Raw genomic sequence first — 27,748 nt, forward strand, 5'->3', positions numbered from 1 at the left:
CTACTATTACGTGGAGGACTTTTATTTGGAAAATTCACTGACCCGGAAGTGCTTTTTTATTGTTGCTGGAACGTTAGCTTGCTAGCAAGCTGAATAACGTCCGGCTTTACCACTCAATCAGATGATTGAATAGCTATCCTCCCCTTCCTACATGGCATGAAACTGTTTATCAGTCACTTGCACCAACTGTCATTCAGATAAAGAAACGGCAAGGTAACTAGTCAGTGTACCTGCGCTACAGTAACTAGCCAGTTTATTTTGTCGCGTTAGCTAGCTAACGTTATTCCATTACATATTGGTTATCCAGCTAACTAGCTTTATTTTTTTCCCAAAGCAATGGCTGCAGACCTGCAAGCGAAATACACCAAATTGGCCCTGGAGTATTCAAAGGTAAGCAGTTATTTGTTTCTTTATCGTTAGCCACAGTTGTTGGCTATTTAATCCGATTGCTGATTCATTCTAACTAACGTTAGCTGCAATTGATTGCAAGGTACACTATATGATCAAAAGTATGTGGACACCTGCTCGTCGAACATCTTATTCCAAAATCATGGGCATTAATATGGAGTTGGGCTCCCCTTCGCTGCTATAACAGCCTCCACTCTTCTGGGAAGGCTTTCTACTAGATATTGGAACATTGCTGCGGGACTTGCTTCCATTCAGCCACGAGCATTAGTGAGGTCGGCACTGATGTTGGGCGATTAGGCCAGGCTCGCAGTCGGTGTATCAATTCATCCCAAAGGTGTTCGATGGGGTTGATGTCAGGGCTCTGTGCAGGCCAGTCAAGTTCTTCCACACTGAACTAAAAAAAAAATGTGTATGGACCTCGCTTTGTGCAAGGGGGCATTGTCATACTGAAACAAGGACGGGCTTTCCCCAAACGGTTGCCGCAAAGTTGGAAGCACAGAATCATCTAGAATGTCATTGTATGCTGTAGCATTAAGATTTCCCTTCACTGGAACTAAGGGGTCTAGCCTGAACCATTATTCCTCCTCCACCAACCTTTACAGTTGGCACTATGCATTGGGGCAGGTAGTGTTCTCATGGCATCCGCAAACCCAAATTTGTCCGTTGCACTGCCAGATGATGAAGCGTGATTCATCACTCCAGAGAACGAGTCCAATGGCGGAAATCTTTACACCACCCCAGCTTACACTTGGTATTGTGCATGGTGATCTTAGGCTTGTGTGCGGCTGCTCGGCCATGGAAACCCATTTCATGAAGCTCCTGACGAACAGTTTGTGTGCTGAAGTTGCTTCCAGAGTCAGTTTGGAGCTCGGTAGTGAATGTTGCAACCAAGGACAGACACTTTTTTTACGTGCTGTGCGCTTCAGCACTCGGCGGTTGTGTGGCCTACCACTTCGTGTCTGACTTGTTGTTGCTCCTAGACGTTTCAACTTCACAATAACTGCACTTACAATTGACCGGGGCAGCTCTAACAGGGCAGAAATTTGATGAACTGACTTGTTGGAAAGGTGGCATCCTATGACGGTGCCACGTTGAAAGTCACTGAGCTTTTCAGTAAGCCCATTCTACTGCCAATGTTTGTCTATGGAGATTGGATGGCTTGTGCTCCTCAATTTTATACACCTGCCAACAATATGTGTGGCTGAACTAATTTGAAGGGGTGTCCACATACTTTTTTGTGTATGTGTGTAGCTATTGTAATTAGCTTGGTAGCTAACGTGAGCTAACCTAAAGAATTTAAAGGTGCTGTCCAAAGTATATAGTTACTTAACTCAATCTGTTTCCAATCAAGTTCCTTTTCAGGGTGTCACTACTCACTAGCGTGTCACTCTCCTGGGTATATTGTCAAGTATAGAGAGAGCAACCCATTAATAGGTTGATTGGTGTTTGTGATAATCAAAGACAATATTTGGTGATGTCTTTACTGCACTGTTTACTATGAACGTGAACTGTGTACAGCGAAGGATGTAGCTAACTGCTGTCAATCAAAACAATCTCATAGTGAACATTATTTTGGTTGGTTTCTTAACTCTATGATTTAGCCTAGGTCACTGCCTGATATGTCAGCTGACACTCACAATGTGTCTCAGTGTTTTATGACAAAAGGGAGGAGGGTAGGCCAGAACAGAAGCCACCCTTCTCTGAACAACACAATGTTACATAGCCTGAGTAAAACATGGGCAGCCACGTTCTTCAAACCCCCTGTCATACGTTAGGTAGAAAATGGATTGGTATCCATGTCAATAGTACCCATCCTAAAACCCCTTTATCTGCATTACTAAAATAAATGTCAGTTAGACTGATTAGCTTTGGTTAATATAAGAACCATCCTCCTGACCCACACTGTGTCAGTTGACAGGCAGTGAATGGAATGCATGGTGTTTCCTGTCTGACTGTTGTAAAACCACAGCCCCCCGCTGGCCAATATCCTGTTATTTCTATTTTCCATTAAATCTGGGGTGTAGTTTCCCAATAAGCAGCAACATTCACCCAACCTTCAGAAATGTTAGTGCAGTCATGCATTGCAGTGGAGTTATCCATATTTGATGATTTAACTATGTTTCACACAAAATAAATCCATTAAATAGCTATGTTGCTTTGCTTAGAAGCCTAGGCAATACTGTACATTTGGCCAGTTTGGTCTTTAGAGGTGGTGTGTCTGCAGTAGACCTACAGCTCAATGTCTACTCCCCATGTCTCCATAGCTCCGAGCACAGAACCAGGTCTTGAAGAAAGGCGTGGTAGATGAGCAGGCCAGCTCCACCTCTCTTAAGGTACAGAACCATTCAGAGCCCTCTGGAATAGGGTTTCAAAATTCCAATTTCCAATCCTGGTTGGAGGAAATAAGCAGGAAGGGAATCCTCCAACCAGGAATTCTGAAAAACCTGGGAATTTGGGGGGATTTACTTTAAAATCACTGAGCGTCTTCTCCTCCATCCCGACACTACAGGATCAGGTGAAGCAGCGAGAACAGAGCCTGAGGAAGGTGGAGCAGGAGATGGACAGTCTCACCTTCAGGAACCAGCAGCTGGCTAAGAGAGTAGAGCTGCTGCAAGAGGAACTGGCTGCCAGCGAGGCCAAGGGCAAGAAGAGCAAGGTAGAGACAGACACCCTGTCCTCTGTAGCTCAGTTGGTAAAGCATGGCTCTTGCAACGACCGGATTGTGGGTACGATTTCCGGGACCACCCCTGCGTAAAATGTATGCACACATGACTATAGCTTTGGATAAAGGCAACTGCTAAAATGGCAGTATATTAGACAGGGAAGAGGATGCACCCCACAATCAGACATGTCATAGTTCCAGACAGGCTTACCTTGCTCTCGTTCTACCTTTGATCATGTTTGAGGAGATCAGTTTAAGCAAGGCAAAGTGCAGAGAATCACTCATCTCGATCACATAATGAGTATTAATTTGGGATTCAAGGTGATTTGTCGTTCAGTGATTTGGTGCAGTCGGTCTCAGACGCGTTCTCTTCACCAGAACAAAGGGGACTCCCCCTCCCAGCAGGGCTTGCAGCAGACCCAGAGTGTGTTTGATGAGGACCTGCAGAAGAAGATCCAGGAGAACGAGAGGCTTCACATCCAGGTATGTCTGTCTCTGAGACGTGGGAGTGTATGCAATGCACTCCCAATGCATGAGAGTGTATGCAATGCATACAAAAAATTAAAATAAAAAAATGTATGCATTCACTACTGTAAGTCGCTCTGGATAAGAGCGTCTGCTAAATGACTAAAATGTAAATGTAAATTTGGAAAGTATTCAGACCCCTTCCCTTTCTCCACATTTTGTTACGTTACAGCCTTATTCTACAATGGGTTTAAAAAAATAAAGACAAAAAGAATCCTCATCAATCTACACACAATACCCCATAATGACAAAGCGAATACAGGTTTTTAGAATTAAAACAGCAATACCTTATTTACGTAAGTATTGAGACCCTTTGCTATGAGACTGATATTGAGCTCAGGTGCAGCCTATTTCCATTGATCATCCTTGAGATGTTTCTACAACTTGATTGGAGTCCACCTGTGGTGAATTCAGTTGATAGGACATGATTTGGAAAGGCACACACCTGTCTATATAAGGTCCCACAGTTGACAGTGCATTTCAGAGCAAATACCAAGCCATGAGGTCGAAGGAATTGTCCGTAGAGCTCCGAGACAGGATTGTGTCGAGGCACAGATCTGGGGAAGGTTACCAAAAAATGTCTGCAGCATTGAAGGTCCCCAAGAATATAGTGACCTTCCATTTAAGAATGATGGAGAAGTTTGGAACAACCGAGACTCTTCCTAGAGATGACCGCCTGGCCAAAGTGAGCAATCGGGGCACAAGAGCATTGTTCAGGGAGGTGACCAAGAACCCGATGGTTACTCTGACAGAGCTCTAGAGTTCCTCTGTGGAGATGGGAGAACCTTCCAGAAGGACAACCATCTCTGCAGCACTCCACTAATCAGGCTTTTATGGTAGAGTGGCCAGATGGGAACTACTTCTCAGTAAAAGGCACATGACAGCCCACTTGGAGTTTGCCCAAAGGCACTTAAAGGACTCTCAGACCATGAGAAACAAGATTCTCTGCTCTGATGAAACCAAGATTGAACTCTTTGGGCTGAATGCCAAGCATCACACCTGGAAGAAACCTGGCACCATCCCTACAGTGAAATGTGGTGGCAGCATCATGCTGTGGGGATGTTTTTCAGCGGCAAGGACTGGGAGAACCCGATCGAACACCTGAGAAACCTGAAATAGCTGTGCAGTGATGCACCCAATCCAAACTGACAGAGCTTGAGAGGATCTGCAGAGAAAAATGGGAGAAACTCCCCAAATACAGGTGTGCCAAGCTCGTAGCATCATACCCAAGAATATTTGAGGCTGTAATCGCTGCCAAAGATGCTTCAACAAAGTACTGAGTAAAAGGTCTGACCTACTACTTTTTTTTTATGTACATTTGCTAAAATGTCTAAAAATGTTTTTACTTTGTCATTATGGGGTATTGTGTGTAGATGTATTTATTTTTTTCCCCCTCATCAATCTAATCCATTTTAGAATAAAGCTGTAACGAAACAAAATGTGGAAAAAGTCAAGGGGTCTGAATACTTTCCGAATGCACTGCATACAGTTGAAGTCGGAAGTTTACATACACTTAGGTTGGAGTCATTAAAACTTGTTTTTCAACCACTCCACAAATTTCTTGTTAACGAACTATAGTTTGGGCAAGTCGGTTAGGACATCTACTTTGTGCATGACACAAGTAATTTTTCCAACAATTGTTTACAGACAGATTATTTCACTTATAATTCACTGTATCACAATTCCAGTGGGTCAGAAGTTTACATACAAGTTGACTGTGCCTTTTAAACAGCTGGGAACATTTCAGAAAATGTCATGGCTTTAGAAGCTTCTGATAGGCTAATTGACATCATTTGAAACAATTGGAGGTGTACCTGTGGATGTATTTCAATGCCTACCTTCAAACTCGGTGCCTATTTGCTTGACATCATGGGGAAATATTGTAGATCCTCCACAAGTGTGGTTCATCCTTGGGAGCAGTTTCCAAATGCCTGAAGCTACCACGTTCATATGTACAAACAATAGTACAAACACCATGGGACCACGCAGCCGGCATACTGCTCAGGAAGGAGACACGTTCTGTCTCCTAGAGATGAACTTACTTTGCTGTGAAAAGTGCAAATCAATCCCAGAACAACACCCACACCTTGTGAAGATGTTGGAGGAAACGGGTGCAAAAGTATCTATATCCAGAGTTAAACGAGTCCTATGTCGACATAACCTGAAAGGCCGCTCAGCAAGGAAGAAGCCACTGCTCCAAAACCACCATAAAAAAGCCAGACTACGGTTTGCAACTGCACATGGGGACAAAGATTGTACTTTTTTGAGAAATGTCCTCTGGTCTAATGAAAAAAAAATAGAACTGTTTGGCGATAATTACCATCGTTATGTTTGGAGGAAAAAGGGGGAGGCTTGCAATCCGCAGAACACCATCCCAACTGTGAAGCACAGGGGTGGCAGCATCATGTTGTGGGGGTGCTTTGCTGCAGGAGGGACTGGTGCACTTCATAAAATAGATGGAATCATTTGGTAGGAAAATGATGTGTATATGTTGAAGCAGCATGTCAAGACATCAGTCAGGAAGTTAAAGCTTGGTCCCAAATGGACAATGACCTCAAGCATTCTTCCAAAGTTATGGCTTAAAGACAACAAAAGTCAAGGTATTGGAGTGGCCATCAAAGCCCTGACCTCAATCCTATAGAAAATTAGTGGACAGAACTGAAAATGCATGGGTGAGCAAGGAGGCCTACAAACCTGTTTCAGTTACACCAGCTCTATCAGGAGGAATGGGCCAAAATTCACCCAACTTATTGTGGGATGCTTGTGGAAGGCCACCCAAAACGTTTGACCCAAGTTAAACAATTTAAAGGCAATGCTACCAAATACTAATTGAGTGTATGTAAACTTCTGACCCGCTGGGAATGTGATGAAAGAAATAAAAGTTGAAATAAATCATTCTCTCTGCTATTATTCTGACATTTCACATTCTTAAAATAAAGTGGTGATCCTAACTGACCTAAGATGGCATTTTTGCTAGGATTAAATGTCAAGAATTGTGAAACTGAGTTTAAATGTATTTGGCTAAGGTGTATGTAAATTTCCGACTTCAACTATATGTATTGGCAAGTGTTTACCAAGAGACTACTGGCTTGAATATGTGTACTACATAATGTATTTGACCAGTTTTTGTGTGCTAGTCTGTTCTAAAATGTGTGTCTGAGAATGTTTTTAGATTTCTTTAAGGTGATGCCCAAAGAAATGTTTCATCCTCGGTTGGACAACAAAGTTATGTTCTATTCTAAGTTCTATGAGGCTGATGAGCAGCACAGGCAGCAGGAGTCTCAGCTGAAGGGCCGGTTGGAGCAGCTGGAGAGAGACCATGAACAGCACCAGGCCATAGTGGACGGACTCACCTCCAAATACATGGACACTATTGAGAGACTACAGAGTGACAAGGCCAGACTAGAGGTGAGAGGGAGGGGAGGTGGAGAGAAGTGGATGTCTCACCATCAAATACATGGACACCATTGAAAGACGTTAGTGACAAGGTGTGTGTGTGTGTGTGTGTGTGTGTGTGAGAGAGAGAGAGAAACTGAACAAAGGCAAAACTCAATCTTTTGTTATTGGTAATGATAGAATAGTAATACATGATGCTATTTGCTGTGTCCTCCCACAGGTGAAATCCCAAACTCTGGAGAGGGAAGCTAAAGAGTGCAGAGTTCGGACAGAGGAATGGTAAACAACTTGTTATAATCTACACATGTACCGGTTAGATACACACATGCTATATACACTGAGTGTACAAAACATTAGGATCACCTTCCAAATATTGAGTTGCAATCCTTTTGCCATCAGAACAGCCTCAATTTGTTGGGGCATGGACTCTACAAGGTGTTGAAAGCATTCCACAGGGATGCTGGCCCATGTTGACCTCTTTGCGAGGCATTGGAAAACCTGGTCTTTGTGGTTAAAACTGTGTTTGAAATTCACTGCTGGACTGAGTGACCTTACAATGATCTGTGTGTGTGGTGTACAGAGGTAGTCATTCAAAAATCATGTTAACATAATTATTTCACTCAGTGAGACCATAAAACTTGTGACTTGTTGAGCATATTTTTACTCCTGAATGTAGTTTAGGTTTGCCGTAACAAAGGGGTTGAATACTTATTCACTAAAGACATTTCAGATTTTCATTTTTGATTAATTTGTGAACATTTCCACTTTGACATTATGGGGTATTGTGTGTAGGCCAGTGACAATCAAAATGTAATCAATTTTAAATTCAGGCTGTAACACAACAAAATGTTGTAAAAGTCAAGGGTGTGAATACTTTCTGACGATACTGTAGATAATCTTTGATTAACATCAGCCTACTGGCCTTACCTAGTGACTTACAATGAGTGTTAAAAAACATTAGCAACATCTTCCTAATATTGAGTTGCACTGCTTTTTACCCTCAGAACAGTCTCAATTCGTCGAGGTATGGACTCTGCAAGGTGTCTACAGCATTCCACAGGGATGCTGGCCCATATTGATTCCAATGCTTCCCACAGTTGTGTCAAGTTGGCTTGATGTCCTTTGGGTGGTGGACCATTCTTGATACACACAGAAAACTGTTGAGCGTGAAAAACCCGTTGCAGTTATTGACACACTCAAACCGGAGCACCTGGCACCTACTATTATCCCAGCCAGCCAAACCCTCCCCTAACCCGGACAAAGCTGGGCCAAATGTGCGCCGCCTCATGGGTTTCCCGGTCCGGGCCGGCTGTGACACAGCCCGGGATCAAACCCAGATCTGTAGGGACGCTTCTAGCGCTGCGATACTGTGCCTTAGACCGCTACGCCACTCGGGAGGCCCCATCTACACAGATTTGAAGTGGATTTAACAGGTGACATCAATAAGGGATCATAGGCTGACCAGGTGCCTCCAAGTGAAAGCTATGTCATGGAAAGAGCAGGTGATCCTAATGTTTTGTCCACTCAGTGTAGATGGAGAATGATTGTATGTATCTGGTAGAGGACTTGTGGTTAACATGAAGTAATGAGGGTTGTAATAATGCGGATAGGGAAGTATTTATTATGGTCACCGAGTGGTCATTCACCATCTCCTGATTCCTCTATCCTCCCTCCCTCTCACCATCATCCCTCTCTCTCCAGTCAGCAGCAGTTGAGGAAGTGTCAGTCAGAGCTCAACAGACAGGTGAAAAAGAGCAGCATTGTCATCCAGGAGAAAGTGCCCTTCAATGACACCAGTGAGTACTAGTTCACTATGCAACATTTCACTGACCCAGATCATGTTTATTAGGAAGAAAACGGACTGAAAGAGTGAGGGACTACCTGGATTTGTCCAATATGAACTGCTCATTCTACATTTTCTGTTGCCGTGTGTGCTCTAATGAACACAACCTTGTAGAAACATCACTGATGGTTTATATTCGAGCATGTCTTCCCATTCTAAGACAAGACACCCACACACACATATATATATATATATATATATATATATGTATATATATATATAATATATGTATATGTATATATATGTATATATATATGTATGTATGTATGTGTATGTATGCAGTACTAACTACTAATGATATTGAATTACGTATGTATCTCACTGACACTGTAAGAGGAGGCAAACTGAAGCACTGTGTAATGTGTGTCATGCCATGCCAATAGAGCCCTGTTTTACTCCTCAGATGCTTTTCATGCTATATGAAGGACAGAGCTATGACATGCCATCATTTGGCGCTTTAAAGGCATAGTGTGAGATTTTGGCAATTAAGCACCCAGAGTCAGATGAACTCATGGATACCATTTGTATGTCTCTGCGTGCATTTTGAAGGTAATTTGTCGAGCCGTTGCTCGCAGCCGCTCCTTTAAATTTCCCTCCCCTTTTCTCCAGAATTCAGTGACTACAACAGTCTCAACGTTCCACCACACAACAGAAGACACCAGGTGAGAGGAAGTCCTATAGGAGGCATCATCAACTAGATTCAATTTTTTTTCTTGAGTGGATGGTCGGGCCAGAACATAATTACAAATAAATAGTAGACTGCAAATTGATCGCAAGAAGCCGAAACTGATATATTGTAAAAAAATAAATATAATAATAATTTTAAACATTGCTTGCAAGGTTTGACATCAACTCCCGCCAAATGCGGGTTGAACTATGAATCCTACAATATATATCCCACATCGCGCAACGAGCAGCGACAATGCCTGGCTGGGGAGCTGTGTGCAGTGTGATTTAAGTGCTGAAGATACATTTATAGAAGCACTGCGCACAGGCATACAAGTTGGTCTAATTTACTAAAGTCAACTAGTGAGACTTTGTCCTTGTGTTTCTTGACTATTTACATTGTTTTGTTCACAAGCTAGGTTGTTTTTCAATGTTGGAGTTTGCTTCAACTTCTAGCGAAGACATTCTCTAGCTCACACAGGCACACTGTAACTAAGCAGCTGAAAATATGTCTCGTCTGTGATATTTTGGTTAAAAGATTCGGGTCACAAAAATGTTTCTAATATTGAGCAATATACCACATCACTTCTTAATAGTAATCCAGTTATTGTTTTAGAAACATTACAAAGCATGCTCATCCATAGTGGTTAGAGCGTTGGGCCAGTAACCGAAAGGTTGCTGGATCGAATCCCCGAGCTGACAAGGTAAAAATGTGTTTTGCTCTGAGCGAGGCAATTAACCCACTGTTTCCCGGGCGCCGAAGACGTGGATGTTGATTATGGCAGCCCCCCCGCACTTCTCTGATTCAGAGAGGTTGGGTTAAGTGCTGAAGACACATTTCAGTTGAAGGCATTCAGTTGTACAACTGACTAGGTATCCCCCTTTATATATATATATATATATATATATATATATAATTCAGACCCCTTGACTTTTTCCACATTAAGTTACAGCCTTATACTAAAATTGATTGAATAGTTTTTTCCCCTCATCAATCTACACACAATACCCCATGATGACAAAGCATAAACAGTTACATTTTTTTTAGCAAATTTATAAAAAATGAAATTACATTTACATAAGTATTCAGACCCTTTACTCAGTACTTTGTTGAAGCACCTTTGGCAGCGAGCACCTACAGCCTCGAGTCTTCTTGGGTATGACGCTACTAGGTAGATTTTCCCATTCTTCTCTGCAGATCCTCTCAAGCTCTGTCAGGTTGGATGGGCATATTTTCAGGTCTCTCCAGAGATGTTTGATCAGGTTCAAGTACAGACTCTGGCTGGGCCTTTCAAGGACATTCATAGACTTGTCCCAAAGCCATTCCTGTGTTGTCTTGGTTGTGTGCTTAGGGTCGTTGTCCTGTTGGAAGGTGAACCTTCACCCCAGTCTTAGGTTCTGAGCATTCTGGACCAGGTTTTCGTCAAGTATCTCTCTCTACTTTGTTTCGTTCATCTTCGTCTCGATCCTGACTAGTCTCCCAGTCCCTGCCACAGAAAATATCCCCACATCATGATGCTGCCACCATGCTTCACCGTAGGGATGGTGCCAAGTTTCTTCCAGACGTGACATTGGGCATTCAGGCCAAATAGTACAATCTTGGTTTCATCAGACCAGAGATTCTTCTTTCTCATGGTCTGAGAGTCTTTAGGTGCCTTTTGGCAAACTCATAGTGGGCTGTTATGTGCCTTTTACTGAGGAGTGGCTTCCGTCTGGCCACTCTACCATAAAGGGCAAATTGGTGGAGTGCTGCAGAGGTGGTTGTCCTTCTGGAAGGTTCTCCCATCTCCACAGAGGAACTCTAGCGCTCTGAATACTTTCCGAAGGCACTGTATATACACAGGATGTTTTTATTTCGTTTTTTAATTTGTAATTGTTTTTACCTGCCACAGTGGCTGGTGGACCAAAAGGTTAGTTTCAGGCCCAGACCACATCTCTATTGTGTGTAGGAATACTTTGGAACTGATTTCCCAAATTATAATCACTTGGAACTGATTTGCTGGTGTTTTTACAGTCTTGTGTCCCAAAATGTTTTTGCTAAGAGAACTTGGGGGGCCAAATAAAATCACGGGCCACTAGTTGGGGAACCCTGAACTATAGCATGATCCTGTATTATTGTTTGTTTCTTTCCTCATATTTTATAGAACAGTTAGGGCTCCATCATACGTTGTCATTGTAGATTTGTGGTCCGAAGTTTTGGTACTAATTTCTCCTTTTCCTGTCCTCTAGTTGAAGGCCCGAGACGTGGCTGGTCAGGCCTTAGGCTTCGTCCAGGACATAGTGGCTGCTCTGTTAAACTTCCACTCCTACACAGAGCAGAGGGTACACATCTACCCCCTGGATTCCTCTATCGAACCCATCTCACCACTCAACCAGAAGGTCAGGAAATACAGGGCTCCACACACAGTCTATGCCCTGACATCCTGTTTTAGTCATTTAGCAGATGCTCTCATCCATACGTGTTAAACTCATTCCACAGAGGGCTGAGTGTCTGTGGGTTTTCGCTCCTCCCTTGTACTTGATTGATGAATTAAAGGTCACTAATTAGTCCTATATACTAGGTGGTGTCAGAGGAAGGCCACAAAAAATTGTCAGACTCCAGTCAACCAAGTCAGACTGTTCTCTCTGCAACCGCACGGCAAGCGGTACCAGAGCGCCATGTCTAGTTCCAAAAGGTTCCTTAACAGCTTCTACCCCCCAAGCCATGAACAATTAATCAATTGCCTCACTATTGTTATTTTGTGTAACTTTTTATTACATTTTTTTACTTTAGTTTATTTAGTATATATTTTCTTAACTCTATTTCTTGAACTGCATTGTTGGTTAAGGGCTTGTAAGTAAGCATTTCATGGTAAGGTCTACACCTGTTGTATTCGGCACATGTGACAAATACAATTTGATAATTAATAACGCACTCGCCTCATCGGGTTGTCTTGGGCTTAATTGAAAGGAAAACCAAAAACCCGCAGACACTCGGCCCTGCGTGGAATGAGTTTGACACCCTTGCTCTTATCCATAGTGACATACAATAAGTGATTTTGGCTGAAGTAGGTAAGATGAACTCTCCTCCACAATCTTCTCCCCAGTTCTCCCAGTATCTACATGAGAATGCAGCCTATGTGCGCCCCCTGGAGGAAGGACTAGTGCAACTACACCAGAGCATCACAGAGGACACAGTAACAGTGCTGGAGACTGTGGGGAAACTCAAGGACTTTGCTGATCACTTCACCTCCTACACCCACTTTCTGCAGAAGATTCTACCATACCAGCTCAAAAGGTCAGTACTCATTACATTAGGTGTGTGTACTCTACGCATGCGTGTGTGTTGTCCCTATCCCCCCTCTTCTTCTTCTCCCCGACCTGGAGGAAGAGTACAGTCTCTGTACCTGATCCCTCACCTCTAAGAGTGTGTGTGTGTGTCTCTATGGCTGTGTTTACACAGGCAGCCCAATTCTGATATTTTTTTCTTCTACTAATTGGTCTTTTGACCAATCACATCAGATAATTGGGCTGCCTGTGTAACTGCAGCCGATGTGTCTCACCCTCTCCTCCTCTCTTCTCCTCACCAGTCTGGAGGAGGAGTGCGGGACTCCTCTGTGTACCTCCTCTCTCACCTCGAAGAACCAGGAGCTGCAGAGTGACATGAAGAGAATCACTTCTTTGTTCGACAAACTACACAGCTACATCAGCCTATTGGCCTTACCTAGTGAGTTAACACATAGAGAAGAGAGGGCTGACTGCGCCAAAATCAGTCCGCGCAAGAATAAAGCGTGAAGCTAACAAAGTACTAGCGAATTCCTGTAGTGGATGCTAACTAAATGCTAACAAGCACAAGCGAACATAAACTAAATGCAAGTACAGACAACCCAACTCATAAAGTTATACAAATGTCTCAAAAGGCTACTCGCACTTTATCCAGGAGGGGATTGATCGTCTGCTGTAACCAAGAAGCTTGAACTTGCCCACTAACCACCTATAGCTAGCAAGTTAGCAAACCAAATGCATAGCTGGAGCCCTGAACTGGAGAAAATGTATTTGTCATTTTAGATAGTTAACTTATGTTTATAAGATATTTAGTAGGGAATTTCAAGTGGAACTTGATCACCACTTGTGCTTCTCAACAGTGGACATCATGTCACAAAACGTAAGTTTGAAACATCAGTTTGCTTCATGTGACTGGCTCAGTAGAATTTTTGTGAATGAAAAATAAACTAAATTATTTGGGGGATGGTATTGAATATCATACAGTCGGTTTTTGAAAATACCCCGGTATACCGCTCAAGCCTAGAAGTGTGTCGAATTTTGTTAATTTGTTAAGCGAGGCTTATTCGGTAGAATAGAAGTTGTTACGAATGTACTGATATAAGAGGATGCAGGTGGCATCCCAGCAACTTTGAGAAAAAATATTTTATATCGGGGTTGTGCATGTTCACATGCATATCTGCCCTCTCATTGTCTAAAATGTTCCTGTCTCCTCCCGCCTGCCTTTGCGGACATTTATTCCCATTGGTAGAGCAGACGGTCAAATATCTTGTCAATGTCGTGCCTTCAGAAAGTATTCATGCCCCTTGACTTCTTCCACATTTTGTTGTTACAGCCTGAATTCAAAATGTATTAAATATATTTTCTTTCCTCACCCATCTACACACAATACACCATAATTACAAAGTGAAGACATGCTTTTGCTAATTTATTGAAAATGAAATTCAGAAATATTTTCCATAAGTATTCACACCACTGAGTCAATACATGTTATAATCTACTGTGGCAGTGATTACAACTGTGAGTCTTTCTGGGTAAGCCTCTTAAGAGCTTTGAACACCTGGATTGTCCAATGTTTGCCAATTTATTATTTTCAAAATTCTTCAAGCTGTCAAATTGGTTGTTGATCATTGCTAAATAACCATTTGCAAGTCTTGCCATAGATTTTCAATCAGATTTAAGTCAAACCTGTAACTCAGGAACATTCACTGTCTTCTTGGTTAGCAACTCCAGTGTAGATTTGGCCTTAAGTTTTAGGTTATTGTCCTTTGGAAAGGTGAATTAATCTCCCAGTGTCTTGTTGAAAGCAGACTGAATCAGATTTTCCTCTAGGATTTTGCTTGTGCTTTGTTCCATTCCACTTATTTTTTTATCTTGAAAAACTCCTCAGTCCTTAATGATTACAAGCATACCCAATTACCCATATGATGCAGCCACCACAATGCTTAAAAATATGGAGAGTGGTGTGTTCAGGACATAAAGTGAATTGCTTTGCCACATTTTTTGCAGTACTACTTTAGTGCCTTGTTGCAAACAGGGTTCATGTTTTTGGAATATTTTTATTCTGTACAGGCTTCCTTCTTTTCACTCTGTCAATTAGGTTAGTATTGTGGAGTATCTACAAAGTTGATCCATCCTCAGTTTTCTCCTATCAAAGCCATTATATTCTGTAACTTTTTTAGTCACCATTGCCTTCTTGATGAAATCCCTGAGCGGTTTTCTTATTTTCCGGCAACTGAGTTAGGAAGGACACCTGTATCTTTCTAGTGACTGGGTGTATTGATACACCATCCAAAATGTAATTAATAATGTCACCATGCTCAAAGGGATATTACCCATCTACCAATAGGTGCCCTTCTTTGCAAGGCATTGGAAAACCACCCTGGTCTGGTTGAATGTGTTTGAAATTCACTGCTGGACTGCGGGACCTTACAGATAATTGAATGTGTGGTGTACAGGGGGGTAGTCATTAAATTGGATTGAACAAGAGACCTCAATAAGGGATCATAGCTTTCACCTGGTCAGTCTATGATATGGAAAGTGTAATGTTTTGTACACTCAGTGTATCAGCCTACTGGCTTTACCTAGTGAGGAGAGAGAGAGACTGCTGCGCCACTCGGGAGTTAGATAGATATCTATCTAAGGCACTGCACTGCATCGCAGTGCTAGAGGCGTCACTATAGATCCTGCAGTATCACAACCGGCTGTGATTGGGAGTCACAGGGTGGCACGCAATTGGCCCGGGGTTGTCCTGGTTAGGGGAGGGTTTGGCCGGGGTAGGCCATCATTGTAACTAAGAGTTTGTTCTTAACTGACTTGCCTAGTTTATTTTCCTTTTTTTCTTTTCTTTTTTTTAACCCCTTTTTCTCCCCAATTTTGTGTTATCCAATTTGGTAGTTAAAGTCCTGTCCCATTGCTGCAACTCCCGTACGGACTCGGGAGAGGTGAAGATCGAGAGCCATGCTTCCTCCGAAACACAACCCAGCCAAGCCTTACTGCTTCTTGACATGACGCCCGCTTAATCCGGAAGCCAGCCGCACCAATGTGTTGGAGGAAACACCGTACACCTGGCGACCGTGTCAGTGTGCATTGCGCCCGGCCCGCCACAGGAGTCACTAGTGCCTGATGGGACAGGAACATCCCTGCCGGCCAAACCCTCCCCTAACCCGGATGACGCTGGGCAAATTGGGCCGGCTGCGACAGAGCCTGCAGTCGAACCAGGATCTCTAGTGGCACTGTGCCACTCGGGAGACTGACTTGCCTAGTTAAATAAAAAATCAATAAAAAATATCAGCTTACTGGCCTTACTAGTGAGTAGTGTGGGACTTGAGGAAAATCACGTGTGCAATTGTTTTCCAGGTGTTCGACAGGACTCCATGCCCCAGAGCAGTTCCTCTGCGGTCTTCACCCAGCTAGCTGCCTGTCTACACAGCCTTCACGATGCGGTCAAAGGTGACACCTTTTTTTTACTACAAAAGGTTATTTTGTAGACTAATGTTCAAGCCACTCTGTCCTTCCTCTGTGTTCTGTAGAGATGTCTAAGCTTAACTGTTATAAAGCAATATACCTGCAGGCTTCAAGTAAAATGGAACCAATAACAGTGTAAGCCCCCTGTGCCATCCTTTAACTGTTGCTCTCCTTCCTGTGTGTGGAGATTATTTTGTATGTATAAGCTAAGTCCCTCTGTCTCTACAGAGATGTCTACTCATTACAGCCAGAAGGCCAGTCTGGAACAGGAGTTGTCTACAGTCACTCAGAAGCTCCGCACCACTAATGAGTGTCTGCTGGCTTCCCTGGGCTCCCTCACCAGCAGCACCGGCAAGGTAGGACCATTTACCGCTACAGAAACACTGGGTATGTATTAGTGATGGGGGAAAAAAATAGATGCAGTTACATATCACAATATTCATTTGGGATGATATTCTATCAATTCGGCTGTCTATTTAAAAACAATTCATCCCATAGCTTGTTCTCCATCTTCTTTCTAAATAGTGAGCCAACATGTTTTCAGCACTTATTTCCATGACTGATCAAAACACATTTTCTCTGGTCTCTGCAGCAGACGTATAATGAGCAATATGTTTTGAACATCAAATCGCAATACATATTGTATCGGCACCTAAGTATGGTGATAATATCGTATCGGGAGTTCCCTGGCAATTCCTGGCCCTATCTGTTACCACAACATCTGTGTCTAAATGGAGACAACAGGCCCCAACAAACACACTGACAGAGCCGCTGTTGTTTTGGTTGGCATTCTCACATTAGCACAGTTTCATAGGTTGGGTAACATGAAGAAATATTGATAGATTTTTGTCAGTAAAAAATAAGACACCATTTTTTAATTTTTTTCGTTCCCGGGAATAGTCAATGACACCGGACTTATTTCCATTGTGGTCCCTATTTTTGCTGTTTTCTTTACATATGATGAGTTTAAGCAATAGTAGCAACTGCCTTGGTATCTAGCTCATCGACCGTGAGGATTGGTCGTTTACAATACATGACCACTAATAAGAAGGGAGGGCTTAGTTGGGGCAGGAGGGATTTTTTTCACAGATCCGCACCATGTCAGAGCATTACAGCTGTATACCCCAGATAAAAGGGGTGGGGGGCTTTGAAACTGAGACGGTACAGTGAGTGGATACGTTTGTACTATACATATGAGAGCCTTGCAGGAAGGGAAACCACAGTCGTACCAACTGATTGTATGTAGAGGACGTAGATATGTTACTGTTATAACTAATAACCATACTGCTTATTTTTTGGTTTTTATAGTTATAATAGTAAAGAGGCATGTTTTTAGTCTCTACTTTTGCCTGGCTGATGAATGCACCAGACACAGACCGACTGTTTGTTTGAGGTATGAGAGATGGACTGCTGTTCTATATTGTTGTGGAGGAACGGGGATGGAATGCTCTGGGCTGGCTGGTTGCAGAGTTCTGAAGGAAGGATGTTTACTATGAGGTGATCTGAGTGGGCGAGTTGTTTTGAATGGCCCGGTGCCCCAGGTGGGTGGAGACTTCACTTAAGGAACAATGGAATGGTCTAAAATGTGCAAACTCCGCCCGCCCGGGCCACCGGACCACGTTAAAAAAAAGTAAAACGAACTCTGTTAACAGTCGTGGGAGTGTAAAAAAACAACAAAAACCAAGGAGGTGCAAGGCACTCGTCAGATAATTTAAAAGTTGTGGTGGGAGTGTGTATTAGAAATCTGTCTGTATTCTGTCAATCCCTCCCACTGACCTACTTAAAGGAACAGTGACGTAGTTGTGTAGGATAAGTGTGTGTAGGAAAGTTTGACTTGGTGTTGTGGGTTTGTTTAAGTGTGTGTGTGTGTGTGTAGTGAAGTAATCATGACAAAAGATTTTATAAACTCCTTTCACATTAGTTAGTTTAATTGCACCTGTTTCACCCTCATATTGAAGCGTATACACCGTTGATAGATTGAAAACGTATATTCTGTAACATTGTTGCACCGTGATATTGAAATAGCGGTGTGGACTACAACATATAGGCCTAGAAGACCATGTATAAGGCTCACCAATACTGTTTATAACAAGACATTATAAAAGCTAATACTTCCTTAAAACAAATGATAAAGAATTAGTGTCTATACCTGGATGATAAGTCTTACCATAATATTAATTCTGTACTTTTCTTTCTTCTACAGATTGCGACATTCTTCAGCAACAACCTGGATTTCTTCACGTCTTCGACAGGCTACAGTCCAAGAGGGGGGGCCGGGTCACTCAACCCCCTGCAGGCAGAGAGCATGCTGGGTAACAAGAAGAAGGCTTCTGACTACATGCATGCCATCAGAAAGGTCAGTAGCTTTCCTTCGCTTTGCTGGTCATGTCACCATCACAGACCTGGGTTAAAATACTATTTAAACATCATTCAGCTGTGTTCAATTAAGCTTGCCTAGCAAAATAGAACCAATAAAATAGTCTTAAGTGTAAATCCTGCCCCGTCTGGCACGCCAATCCAGGCTGCCTAAAGCAAACAGTGGAACATCACCTTAACAACGATGTTGTGGTTCAGTATAACAGTGTGTATTTGACTCCTGTCTGTCTGTTGTGTATCCAGCCCAGACCAGAGTCCGTTCCATACAGAGAGGCCCTGTTGCACCGCCGTGTTCTAACTAGCTCTACAGAGAGCAGAGAGGGACTCACACAACAGGTATTGTTTGTATTTCCTCGCTCCTCTCTTCCCTTCTACCCTCCAGTCTGTCAGGACACACGTCTGACTCTTTATAATGCTCAAGGTAACCCATTTGGTTACTGACTAGGTAAGTGTGTTAGAGAAGTATAGTCCTCTTACCAACTCGCTCCTCTCCTCACTGTGTCATTTCCTCCACATCTCCATTTCCCTCTGTGTTCTCTCCTCTATCACCCCAGGTGGTGGCGAGCCAGGAGAAGATTGCTCGTCTGGAGCAGGAGAAGGAGCACTGGTTGCTGGAGGCCCAGCTGGGCAGGGTGAGGCTGGAGAAGGAGAGCCAACGCATCCAGGACCTGGAGACACAGCTCTCCTTTGCCCTGGGAGGAGGAGGCAGCCCAGCCCACTCCCTGGGCCAGGCCCCGGGCAGCCCAGCCCTCACCAGCCTGGAGGACGGAGAGGTGCAGGAGAGAGGAGCAGGGAAGGAGGCTATGCTAAGCAACAGTCTGGTAGATGCATCTTCACTCTTGTTTTTTCTTTACGGTTGCAAGAATCCTCAAAGGGATTTCAGGAAAACTGGTAACTTTTGGAAACTTTCTGGAATTTTGCGACCTTATTTTTCTTCAACAGTGATTGAATTGGTCTTCATCCTCATGCTTAACAATACTACTTTGCAGTTGTGTGAGACTGGCATGATGTGAAATTAAATCTAGGGACATCATTCCTCCCTTGCAACCCTCCCCTTTCCCACGATATTAGTCACACACCTCGTGGGAGCAGCCGTAACATGCGTTTCAGTGTTTTGGCTTCAGTGAAGGTGGTTGTGTTATCAGTGTCTGGTTAAGTTCCAATTATCTCTCCTCCAAAGTGTGCACTTGTTCATTTCCCTTCACTGATTTGAAAGTAAATGATGGGTATAAGGAATATGCTGGAACTCCCTCTAGCCCATTCCTCCACAAATTCAATGCTTTAAATTTTTTTGGGTTTTAAACCTTTATTTAACTAGGCAAGTCAGTTATGAACAAATTCTTATTTACAATGACGGCCTAAACCAGACGACGCTGGGCCAATTGTGCACCCCCCGATGGACTCCCACTCATGGCTGGTTGTGATACAGCCTGGAATCGAACCAGGTTCTGTAGTGACGCCTCTATCACTGAGATGCAGTGCCTTAGACCGCTGTGCCACTCTGGAGCCCTAGTAGTGAACGAGAGTACACTTCAGGAGAAAATAAATATTATTGGGAGGCACCAGCTTCCTTGTTTCATAATTCCTGTATTTTAATAGCGTACTCAAGGTCCAGGATACACCCACTTAATCTGGTCCCAGATCTATTTGTATTGTCCTATTGTAATTGTCAAGACCGCACAAACAGATCTGGGACCAGGCTTGGTTACATTTTATAGCGTTCTCAATTCTCATAGGGAGTGAGGATCTAACTGTGTTTGTGTTTTTCATCTCATCAGGTTGGCATGTTAACCACAACTCCTACCAACGAGGAAGTAAGTTTGTCTTGTTCTTCTTGACCCAACTATTCCTAGTGTAATTACAACACAGGTATAAGAGCAATTTCATGTCAAGTTGTTGTCCTCTCTGTGTGCTTACAGGTGGGAGACGAGGAGTCCAGAGAACAGCTGATTAAGACCCACTACATGGCCAGAGTAGGAGAGCTCACCACACAGCTACAGGTCTCTGACAGCAAGGCAGTTAACTTCCACGCTGAGGTGAGATACTGGATCTACTTACCATTCATAAACACAGAACTATTATTTCCTATTGAATGTAAAAGGATGTGTAGCTCTTTTGTTGGTGGATACTGGGGAGAGATATGGGAACAAAGTCACATGTGCGCTCAATTTAGACACTGCTATACAGAAGACTAACTTACTAGTTGTACAGTCACTCAACCATTTCCCCTCACGTCTTCCTTCCTCTAATACATAGTGTATTCAGACCCCTTGACTTTTTTAAGTTACAGCCTTATTCTAAAATAAATCTACACACAATACCTCATAATGACAAAGAAAAAACAAGTTTATATTTATTTTTTCCCCTGTTTTTTTATTTTTATATATATCTATATCTATATATATATATCTCTATCTCTCACATTTAAGTAACTATTCAGACCCTTTACTTAGTACTTTGTTGAAGCACCTTTGGCAGCGATTACAGCCTTGTGTCTTCTTTGGTATGATGCTACAAACTAAGCACACCTGTATTTGGAGAGTTTCTCCCATTTCTTCTCTGCAGATCCTCTCAAGCTCTGTCAGGTTAGATGGGGAGCATGGCTGCACAGATATTTTCAGGTCTCTCCAGAGATGTTGATCGGGTTCAAGTCCGGGGTCTGGCTGGGCCACTCAAGGACATTCAGAGACTTGTCCCGAAGCCATTCCTACATTGTCTTGTCTGTGTACTTAGGGTCGTTGGTCTGTTGGAAGGTGAGCCTTTGCCCCAGTCTGAGGTCCTGAGTGCTCTGGAGCAGGTTTTCAAGGATCTCTGTACTTTGCTCCGTTCATCTTTTCCTCGATTCTGACTAGTCTCCCAGTCCCTGCCTCTGAAAAACATCCCCACAGCATGATGCTGTCACCACCATGCTTCACCGTATGGATGGTGCCAGGTTTCCTCCAGATGTGATGCTTGGCATTCAGCCCAAAGAGTTAAATCTCAGTTTCATCATACCAGAGAATCTTCTTTCTCATGGTCTGAGAGTCTCTAGGTGCCTTTTGGCCAACTCCAAGTGGTCTATCATGTGCATTTTTTTACTGAGGAGTGGCTTCCGTCTGGCCACTCTACCATAAAGGCCTGATTGGTGGAATGCTGCAGAGATGGTTGTCCTTCTGGAAGGTTCTCCCATCTCAACAGAGGAGCTCTGTCAGAGTGACCATCAGGTTCTTGGTCACCTCCCTGACCAAGGCCCTTCTCCCCCGATTGCTCAGTTTGGCCGGGCGGCCAGCTCTAGGAAGAGTCTTGGTGGTTCCAAACCTCTTCCGTTTAAGAATGATGGATGGTAATGTGTTATTGGGGACCTTCAATGCTGCAGAAATGTTTCGGTACCCTTCCCCAGATCTGTGCCTCGACACAATCCTGTCTCGGAGCTCTACAGACAATTCCTTCGACCTCATGGCTTGGTTTTTGCTCTGACATGCACTGTCAACTGTGGGACCTTATATAGACAGGTGTGTGCCTTTCTAAATCATGTCCAATCAAATGAATTTACCACAGGTGGACTTCAATCAAGTTGTAGAAACATCTCAAGGATGATCAATGGAAACAAGATGCACCTGAGCTCAATATCAGTCTCCTAGCAAAGGGTCTGAATACTTATGTATTTCTGTTTATTTTTAATACATTTGCAAACATTTCTAAAAACCAGTTTTCGCTTTGTCATTATGGGGTATTGTGTGTAGATTGCTGAGGATTTAAAAAAATGTAATCCATTTTAGAATAAGGCTGTAATGTAACAAAAAGTGGAAAAAGTCAAGGTCTGAATACTTTCAGAAGGCACTGTACATGTATATGTTCCTGCTGCTATTTTGGTAACCTACATCAGTCCTATACGTTTTGTTCCAAGGGAAATGGAAACAGTTGACTATACTGTAGTCATACCTTGTTTCCCTAAGGAGGAAATTTCCCCTTTTGTTTTTTTTCTCTTCCTCTTTCGGTTCTCTCGATCCGCTCTTTCTATTCCATCCTGTATTTCCAGCTGGACGGACACAGGTGTGCTCACAGAGAAATCATTACATTTTTACACTGGTGTTCACTGTTCCAGAACTACTCTAGGATATATATATTTTAGTTGTCTAATCTAGAATAGTTACTCTTTTTTTTATATACATGCATCTACATTGGCATGAAATTAGCATAACTTTAGTTAGCCAAATCTAAAGATAGCCATGTGACGTTAGTATGTAGTATTGACTTACTGCCACATGTCAACCCTCCGTGCTATGCATCACAGCAGTATGATTCCTCCTGACAGATGGGGAACTGGAAGTAGTGACTTAGAATCTCCCTCACAAAGTCACACTTTACTGTAGCAGAGTCCGTTCAGTTCAAACCCAGACATCATGTAGGCCTATATTTAAATAGTTTTAGTGAAGAGCATCCCATTTTGTGACTTCCCATTAGTTGAAGTGATCATCTGTAGATATGTTAGATTTTGTAGGTTTGTTTATTCTCTGTATCTCCTGTGTTGTAACTTCCCACCCTCAGTGTCGAGCCCTGGCCAAGCGTCTGGCTATCGCAGAGAAGTCACGGGAGACTCTGACGGAGGAGGTCAAACTGGCCAATCAGAACATCACACGTCTCCAGGTAAACAACAACAACATCTGTTGTCCAACTGCCTGACTGAAAGAAACCAGCATATCCCAGATCCAATCAGCTTTATCATTTATTACATTGATATTTGTTTGTATTTGTTCTGACCTTTTTTTGCTTTAAGTAGGATTTAGAAAGTAGGATTCCCATGTATTCAGTAAACATGGCAAATTAACTTTAACCTTGAACAAATAAAAATGTTCATCTTCATATTCATTTCCAGCACCACATCAACATGTGAAAATTGTGCGTTTTGGAGTAAAAAGAGGACGATAAAGTTGGTTGTCATTTTCCTCTATTTTTTACTACAAAACAGATGTCATTTTCACATATGTTGATGTTTGGGTGGTGCTGGAGATTATGAATATAAATTTGGGCATTTTTTAAATATATTTTTTTAAGTCCTTAAAATAAACATATTGGCTCTACCTAGCCACAACATGTTCCTTGTCTTTCAGGATGAACTGGCCACGACCAAGAGGAGTTACAAGGAACAGCTCAGTATGATGAGCGACCACCTGTGCAGCATGAACGAGACTCTCAGCAAACAGAGAGAGGAGATCGACACACTCAAACTGGGCAGCAAAGTATAGAGTCCCCTCACACATTCCTCACTTCCTACATACTCTGTCGACTGCTACTATATTGATGAGGTCTCTCTTGCAAAACAGATTTTGTCTCATTGAGACTAACCTTGATAAGTTAAGGTTCAATAAAACATTTCACTCACTGGCCCACACAGCAAGAGAAGCAGTACTAGGTCAGGTTATGCTGATATAGACATAACCCGGTAACAAACTACTATCCATTCTGAGGGGAGCTGGGATGTGCCAGTGGGGGATAAGGGGGGGCACAGCAGGGTCTGATGGGGGGGGGGGGGCACAGCAGGGTCTGATGGGGGGGCACAGAAGGGTCTAATAGGAAAAGCACCTGCTGGAGTCAGAGGCTGACATCTGAGAAATTCAATACTGTTTGGCTGGGCTGTTGAAGTCGAGGGAGAGGCCTTCTGTTAAAACCCACTTCTCTTAAAACACTTCTGAGATGAGGGTGTGTGTGTATACGTTCTGAGGGTATGGATTTCATCAACCCAAGCTATTGTGTGTGTGAATGGCAGCACTTGGCAGCCACCACAAGCCTTTTCAACCTGAATACAATCCAAGTGTAAAGAAATAAACCGACGACATGATTAGCTGTGAGTGAAACTCTAGAATGGAACTAACAATGTTTCAAAGTCAAGACACATTCATGTGGTTTCTTTCATGAGTGGTCACGTACTAACACCACAATCGTATTAAAAAAATGCCATTCCGATCTCCAGATTACAGTACCAAAACAGAAGTGTTGATACTAGGACTAGCGCTCCTGCTTTTGCGTTATCACTTTAATTTTCATTCAAAAATGCATTGTGAGTCTTGGTTTACCATGCGTTATATGTAACTTAACCCCTCCTGCCTTTTCCAGGGAAACTCCAAACTCCTGAAGAAGAGTCGGTAGGAAAGTCTGTTGGGAAACTTGCTCCATTTTGGATCGGCAGAGCACCCTGGACTGCGCTTTACTATGGGACAACCCAACCACTACAGTCCTGTCAGCTCCCAGCACCCCAAGATGGAGGACCCTGTTAACTTCTCCTCTATCAGAGGGTGGGCTATTGGGGGTGTCTCTGATACCACTCTGCTTAACCATAAATAAGCAGTTTATCTAATGTGTATTTCTGATTGACACAGATAATGACTTGTGTAAAGTGCTTCCTAACGTGTGACGGAGGGCAGACTGACAACTGCTTGACCCTTTGACCTTTTGGTTTGAGGGAAGTAGAGGAAAGATTAAGGAAAAAAAATACAAATCCTAGCGAGGTCATGGATGCTCACTAAAGTCAGGGAATGAAGACCACCAGGCCCTCATGGTTACTGTGTCTTTCTCTCTCTCCTATCTCTGTGCTAAGCGTAGGAATGACAGAAATTTATATTAAGTGGGAAGAGGAGATCATACATGATTGGGGCGACAGCATAGCCTAGTGGTTAGAGCGTTGGACTAGTAACTGAAAGGTTGCAAGTTTGAATCCCCGAACTGACAAGGTACAAATCTATCGTTCTGCCCCTGAACAAGGCAGTTAACCCACTGTTCCTAGGCCGTCGTTGAAAATAAGAATTTGTTCTTAACTGACTTGCCTAGTTAAATAAAGGTACAATAAAATTTGAGCAAGTGAGAATGTGTTTGCGTGCCTGACTGACTGTGTGGGTTTTCATTATGTAAGAGAATGTCTGTCTGATACTGTGACTCTTGACTTTCGTGCCAGGCTTTGAGTGGGACAGAAAATTATTTAATCTTTCCATGTTTTATTAGATGGTTTTTAGTTTCAGTGAGAGAGAATCTGTGCAAATGTTGTGATTTGTGAGGGACTGTTATGTTTACCACAGTCTTCTGTTTGAAGAAGGGCTGCCCCAGATTAAATCAAGGAATGAGTGACCAATTAATTAGACACACACTAGCCTCTGACGCCCAGGCTTCGTGCTTAACCGAAAGCCTGAAACAGACACACACACATTCCCTTAACTAGATATCCCATCTATCCTCTAGAACGGATGGAAGAATCCATACACTCATGTAGCATTGATGACCTTACTAGCCAGAGGGTGGAGATAGACAAGGGCTATGTCCCAATGGCAGACTAATTCCATATTTAGTGCAATTGCTTTGGTAAAAAAGTAGTGCACTATATAGGGAATAGTGTGCCATTTTGGAAGTAGTCCAGGGGTGTATTCCGTGAGGTGAAACGTAAAGAATGTGATGGTGCAGATAGAAATGAAGTGACATACAATAGATCTGTCTCGATTCCCCAATCAGTTCTAACATTACAGAACTGTTCTATGTGATATTGCTATCTGAACTAAACGTTCTGTAATGTTGCGCTGTTCTGAACTAGGCCTAAGGTAGAGTTCAGAGTTCATAAAATGGTGACCGTTTGTGATGTTTCTGTAGTGTGGATGTGCACTGAGGAGAACTATGTCTGCATCCCAAATGGCACCCTATTCCCAAATAGTGCATTACTTTTAAACAGAGCCCTATGGACCCTGGTCAAAAGTAGTGCACTATATAGGGAATAATGTGGTGCCATTTGGGACATAGTATGTGTAGCACCACAGTCTCCAAACCCATGTTATTATGTATTGATGAAAAAGGGTTGTGAATATAATACTCCTTTTGAATCATTCAATGTACATTTATTGTATTGTGTACTTTTAAAAAGTAATATACTAGAAAACAAAGGCATTCATTCTACGGTTTCAAATGTCTAATTTCCATGACGACCCAATGAAATGACTGGTTAATGATCAATGAAAAAGATAAGAAACATCAAGGTAATCAATCACTCACCTGCATTTATTTTTTGATTATTGGGTTTGAGATATTTGGAAATATGTCTATTGAAAGGCAATACACACGCAGAAAGGTCCACTCTCTTGGAACTCTAGTGAGACTATCACTGTTTTGTGTATGGCGCTTTACAATTGTATTATCGGCATGTTGGCAAGCTAGTCAACCCCTTGTCTGGAAATGTGTAATGACTCTAAACTGTTTACAATTAACAGCAAGATCGTGTTCATTGGGGTACACTGTAGCAAAACTTTTAGCAATGGAAAATGCTGTTTCACCCAGTTTTGGAACATTTTCTTCCATTTTGTACCTACTTAACACACTTCTGGACTCTTCTTGCTTGTGTGTTCTAGTGAGATTATATATATATATATATATATTGTGGCAAATAAAACAATTTTATCCTGTGGACGGTTTAGACCGAAAATTGGTTTTGACGAGTTTGGATGCTTCTGACAGGTTTTGACTGGTTCTTACGTGTTCAGTTAAGCCACCAGGTTAACCAATAACAAGATCTCTATTATATCTGCCAGTGGATCTTTTATATGATGAGAATTCAAGAGGTTTGCCAACATGCCCTTCACTACTGAAACTTGTAAAACAATGTAATCTGACTGACCAACAGATTGCACATATGAAATGAATAATAAAGAGCTCAATATTGTTTTGTGTTAGTACTACTAGTACATTGATGACGTACCACAGAGTTGAAAACTTCAGAATTCTTCAGGATATAATGTTGACAAGCTAGTGTAGATTTATGAAGTTAACTTCCAATGTTATATGGCAAACAAACTTGTTAACTATGTCCAAAATGTTCCCAATCCCAAAGAATTCAGGCAACACTAGCAGCAATAATCAAACACTCTTTCACTCAAACACAAGCAAATTTCAAAAGCCACTCGCACATCTGAGCTATTTTTGTTGCAGGTGCATGGTTGAATAATATGAGAAAAAAGAAGAAACCTGCACACTGCTCTTGCTAGTATCACTGCTCTTTAATAAGCTTTACCTATCGGCCTCAAGGCCTTCGTCAGAGCTTTTGCAACCACTCATACACTACCACCCATTTACTCACCCATAATAATAGTTGGCAGTTCCAGGATGATGGCCCTTACAGACTTCTGTTGCCAGCT

At 42.6% G+C, this 27,748-nt stretch overlaps 1 protein-coding gene across 1 annotated transcript; it reads left to right on the top strand.

Moving 5' to 3' along the window:
• Positions 1–44: 44 nt before the first annotated feature.
• On the top strand, positions 45–27,276 carry LOC106589739 (protein phosphatase 1 regulatory subunit 21). The gene is made up of 22 exons (XM_014180027.3): positions 45–213; positions 335–390; positions 2,673–2,741; positions 2,918–3,064; positions 3,449–3,553; positions 6,839–7,003; positions 7,212–7,270; positions 8,693–8,787; positions 9,444–9,496; positions 11,730–11,879; positions 12,587–12,777; positions 13,070–13,206; positions 16,122–16,214; positions 16,458–16,585; positions 18,433–18,585; positions 18,849–18,941; positions 19,160–19,426; positions 20,384–20,419; positions 20,525–20,641; positions 23,133–23,231; positions 23,696–23,824; positions 24,699–27,276. Exons 2-22 carry the CDS (start codon positions 337–339, stop codon positions 24,729–24,731), a joined length of 2,373 nt encoding a protein of 790 aa, XP_014035502.1. The 5' UTR covers positions 45–213; positions 335–336; the 3' UTR covers positions 24,732–27,276.
• The last annotated feature ends 472 nt before the right edge of the window (positions 27,277–27,748 follow it).

Source organism: Salmo salar, chromosome 28 (assembly GCF_965601325.2).
Source record: "Salmo salar chromosome 28, fSalSal1, whole genome shotgun sequence".
In the NCBI taxonomy this organism is placed as follows: Eukaryota; Metazoa; Chordata; class Actinopteri; order Salmoniformes; family Salmonidae; genus Salmo; species Salmo salar.

What these genes read in the sequence shown, in the direction of transcription:
- LOC106589739 (XM_014180027.3), top strand. Translation starts at nt 337, where the DNA reads ATGGCTGCAGACCTGCAAGCGAAATACACCAAATTGGCCCTGGAGTAT. An exon ending in AGTGCCCTTCAATGACACCA is followed by an intron (nt 8,788 to 9,443) that starts GTGAGTACTAGT and finishes CCTTTTCTCCAG; the next exon opens with AATTCAGTGACTACAACAGT. An exon ending in CTACCATACCAGCTCAAAAG is followed by an intron (nt 12,778 to 13,069) that starts GTCAGTACTCAT and finishes TCTCCTCACCAG; the next exon opens with TCTGGAGGAGGAGTGCGGGA.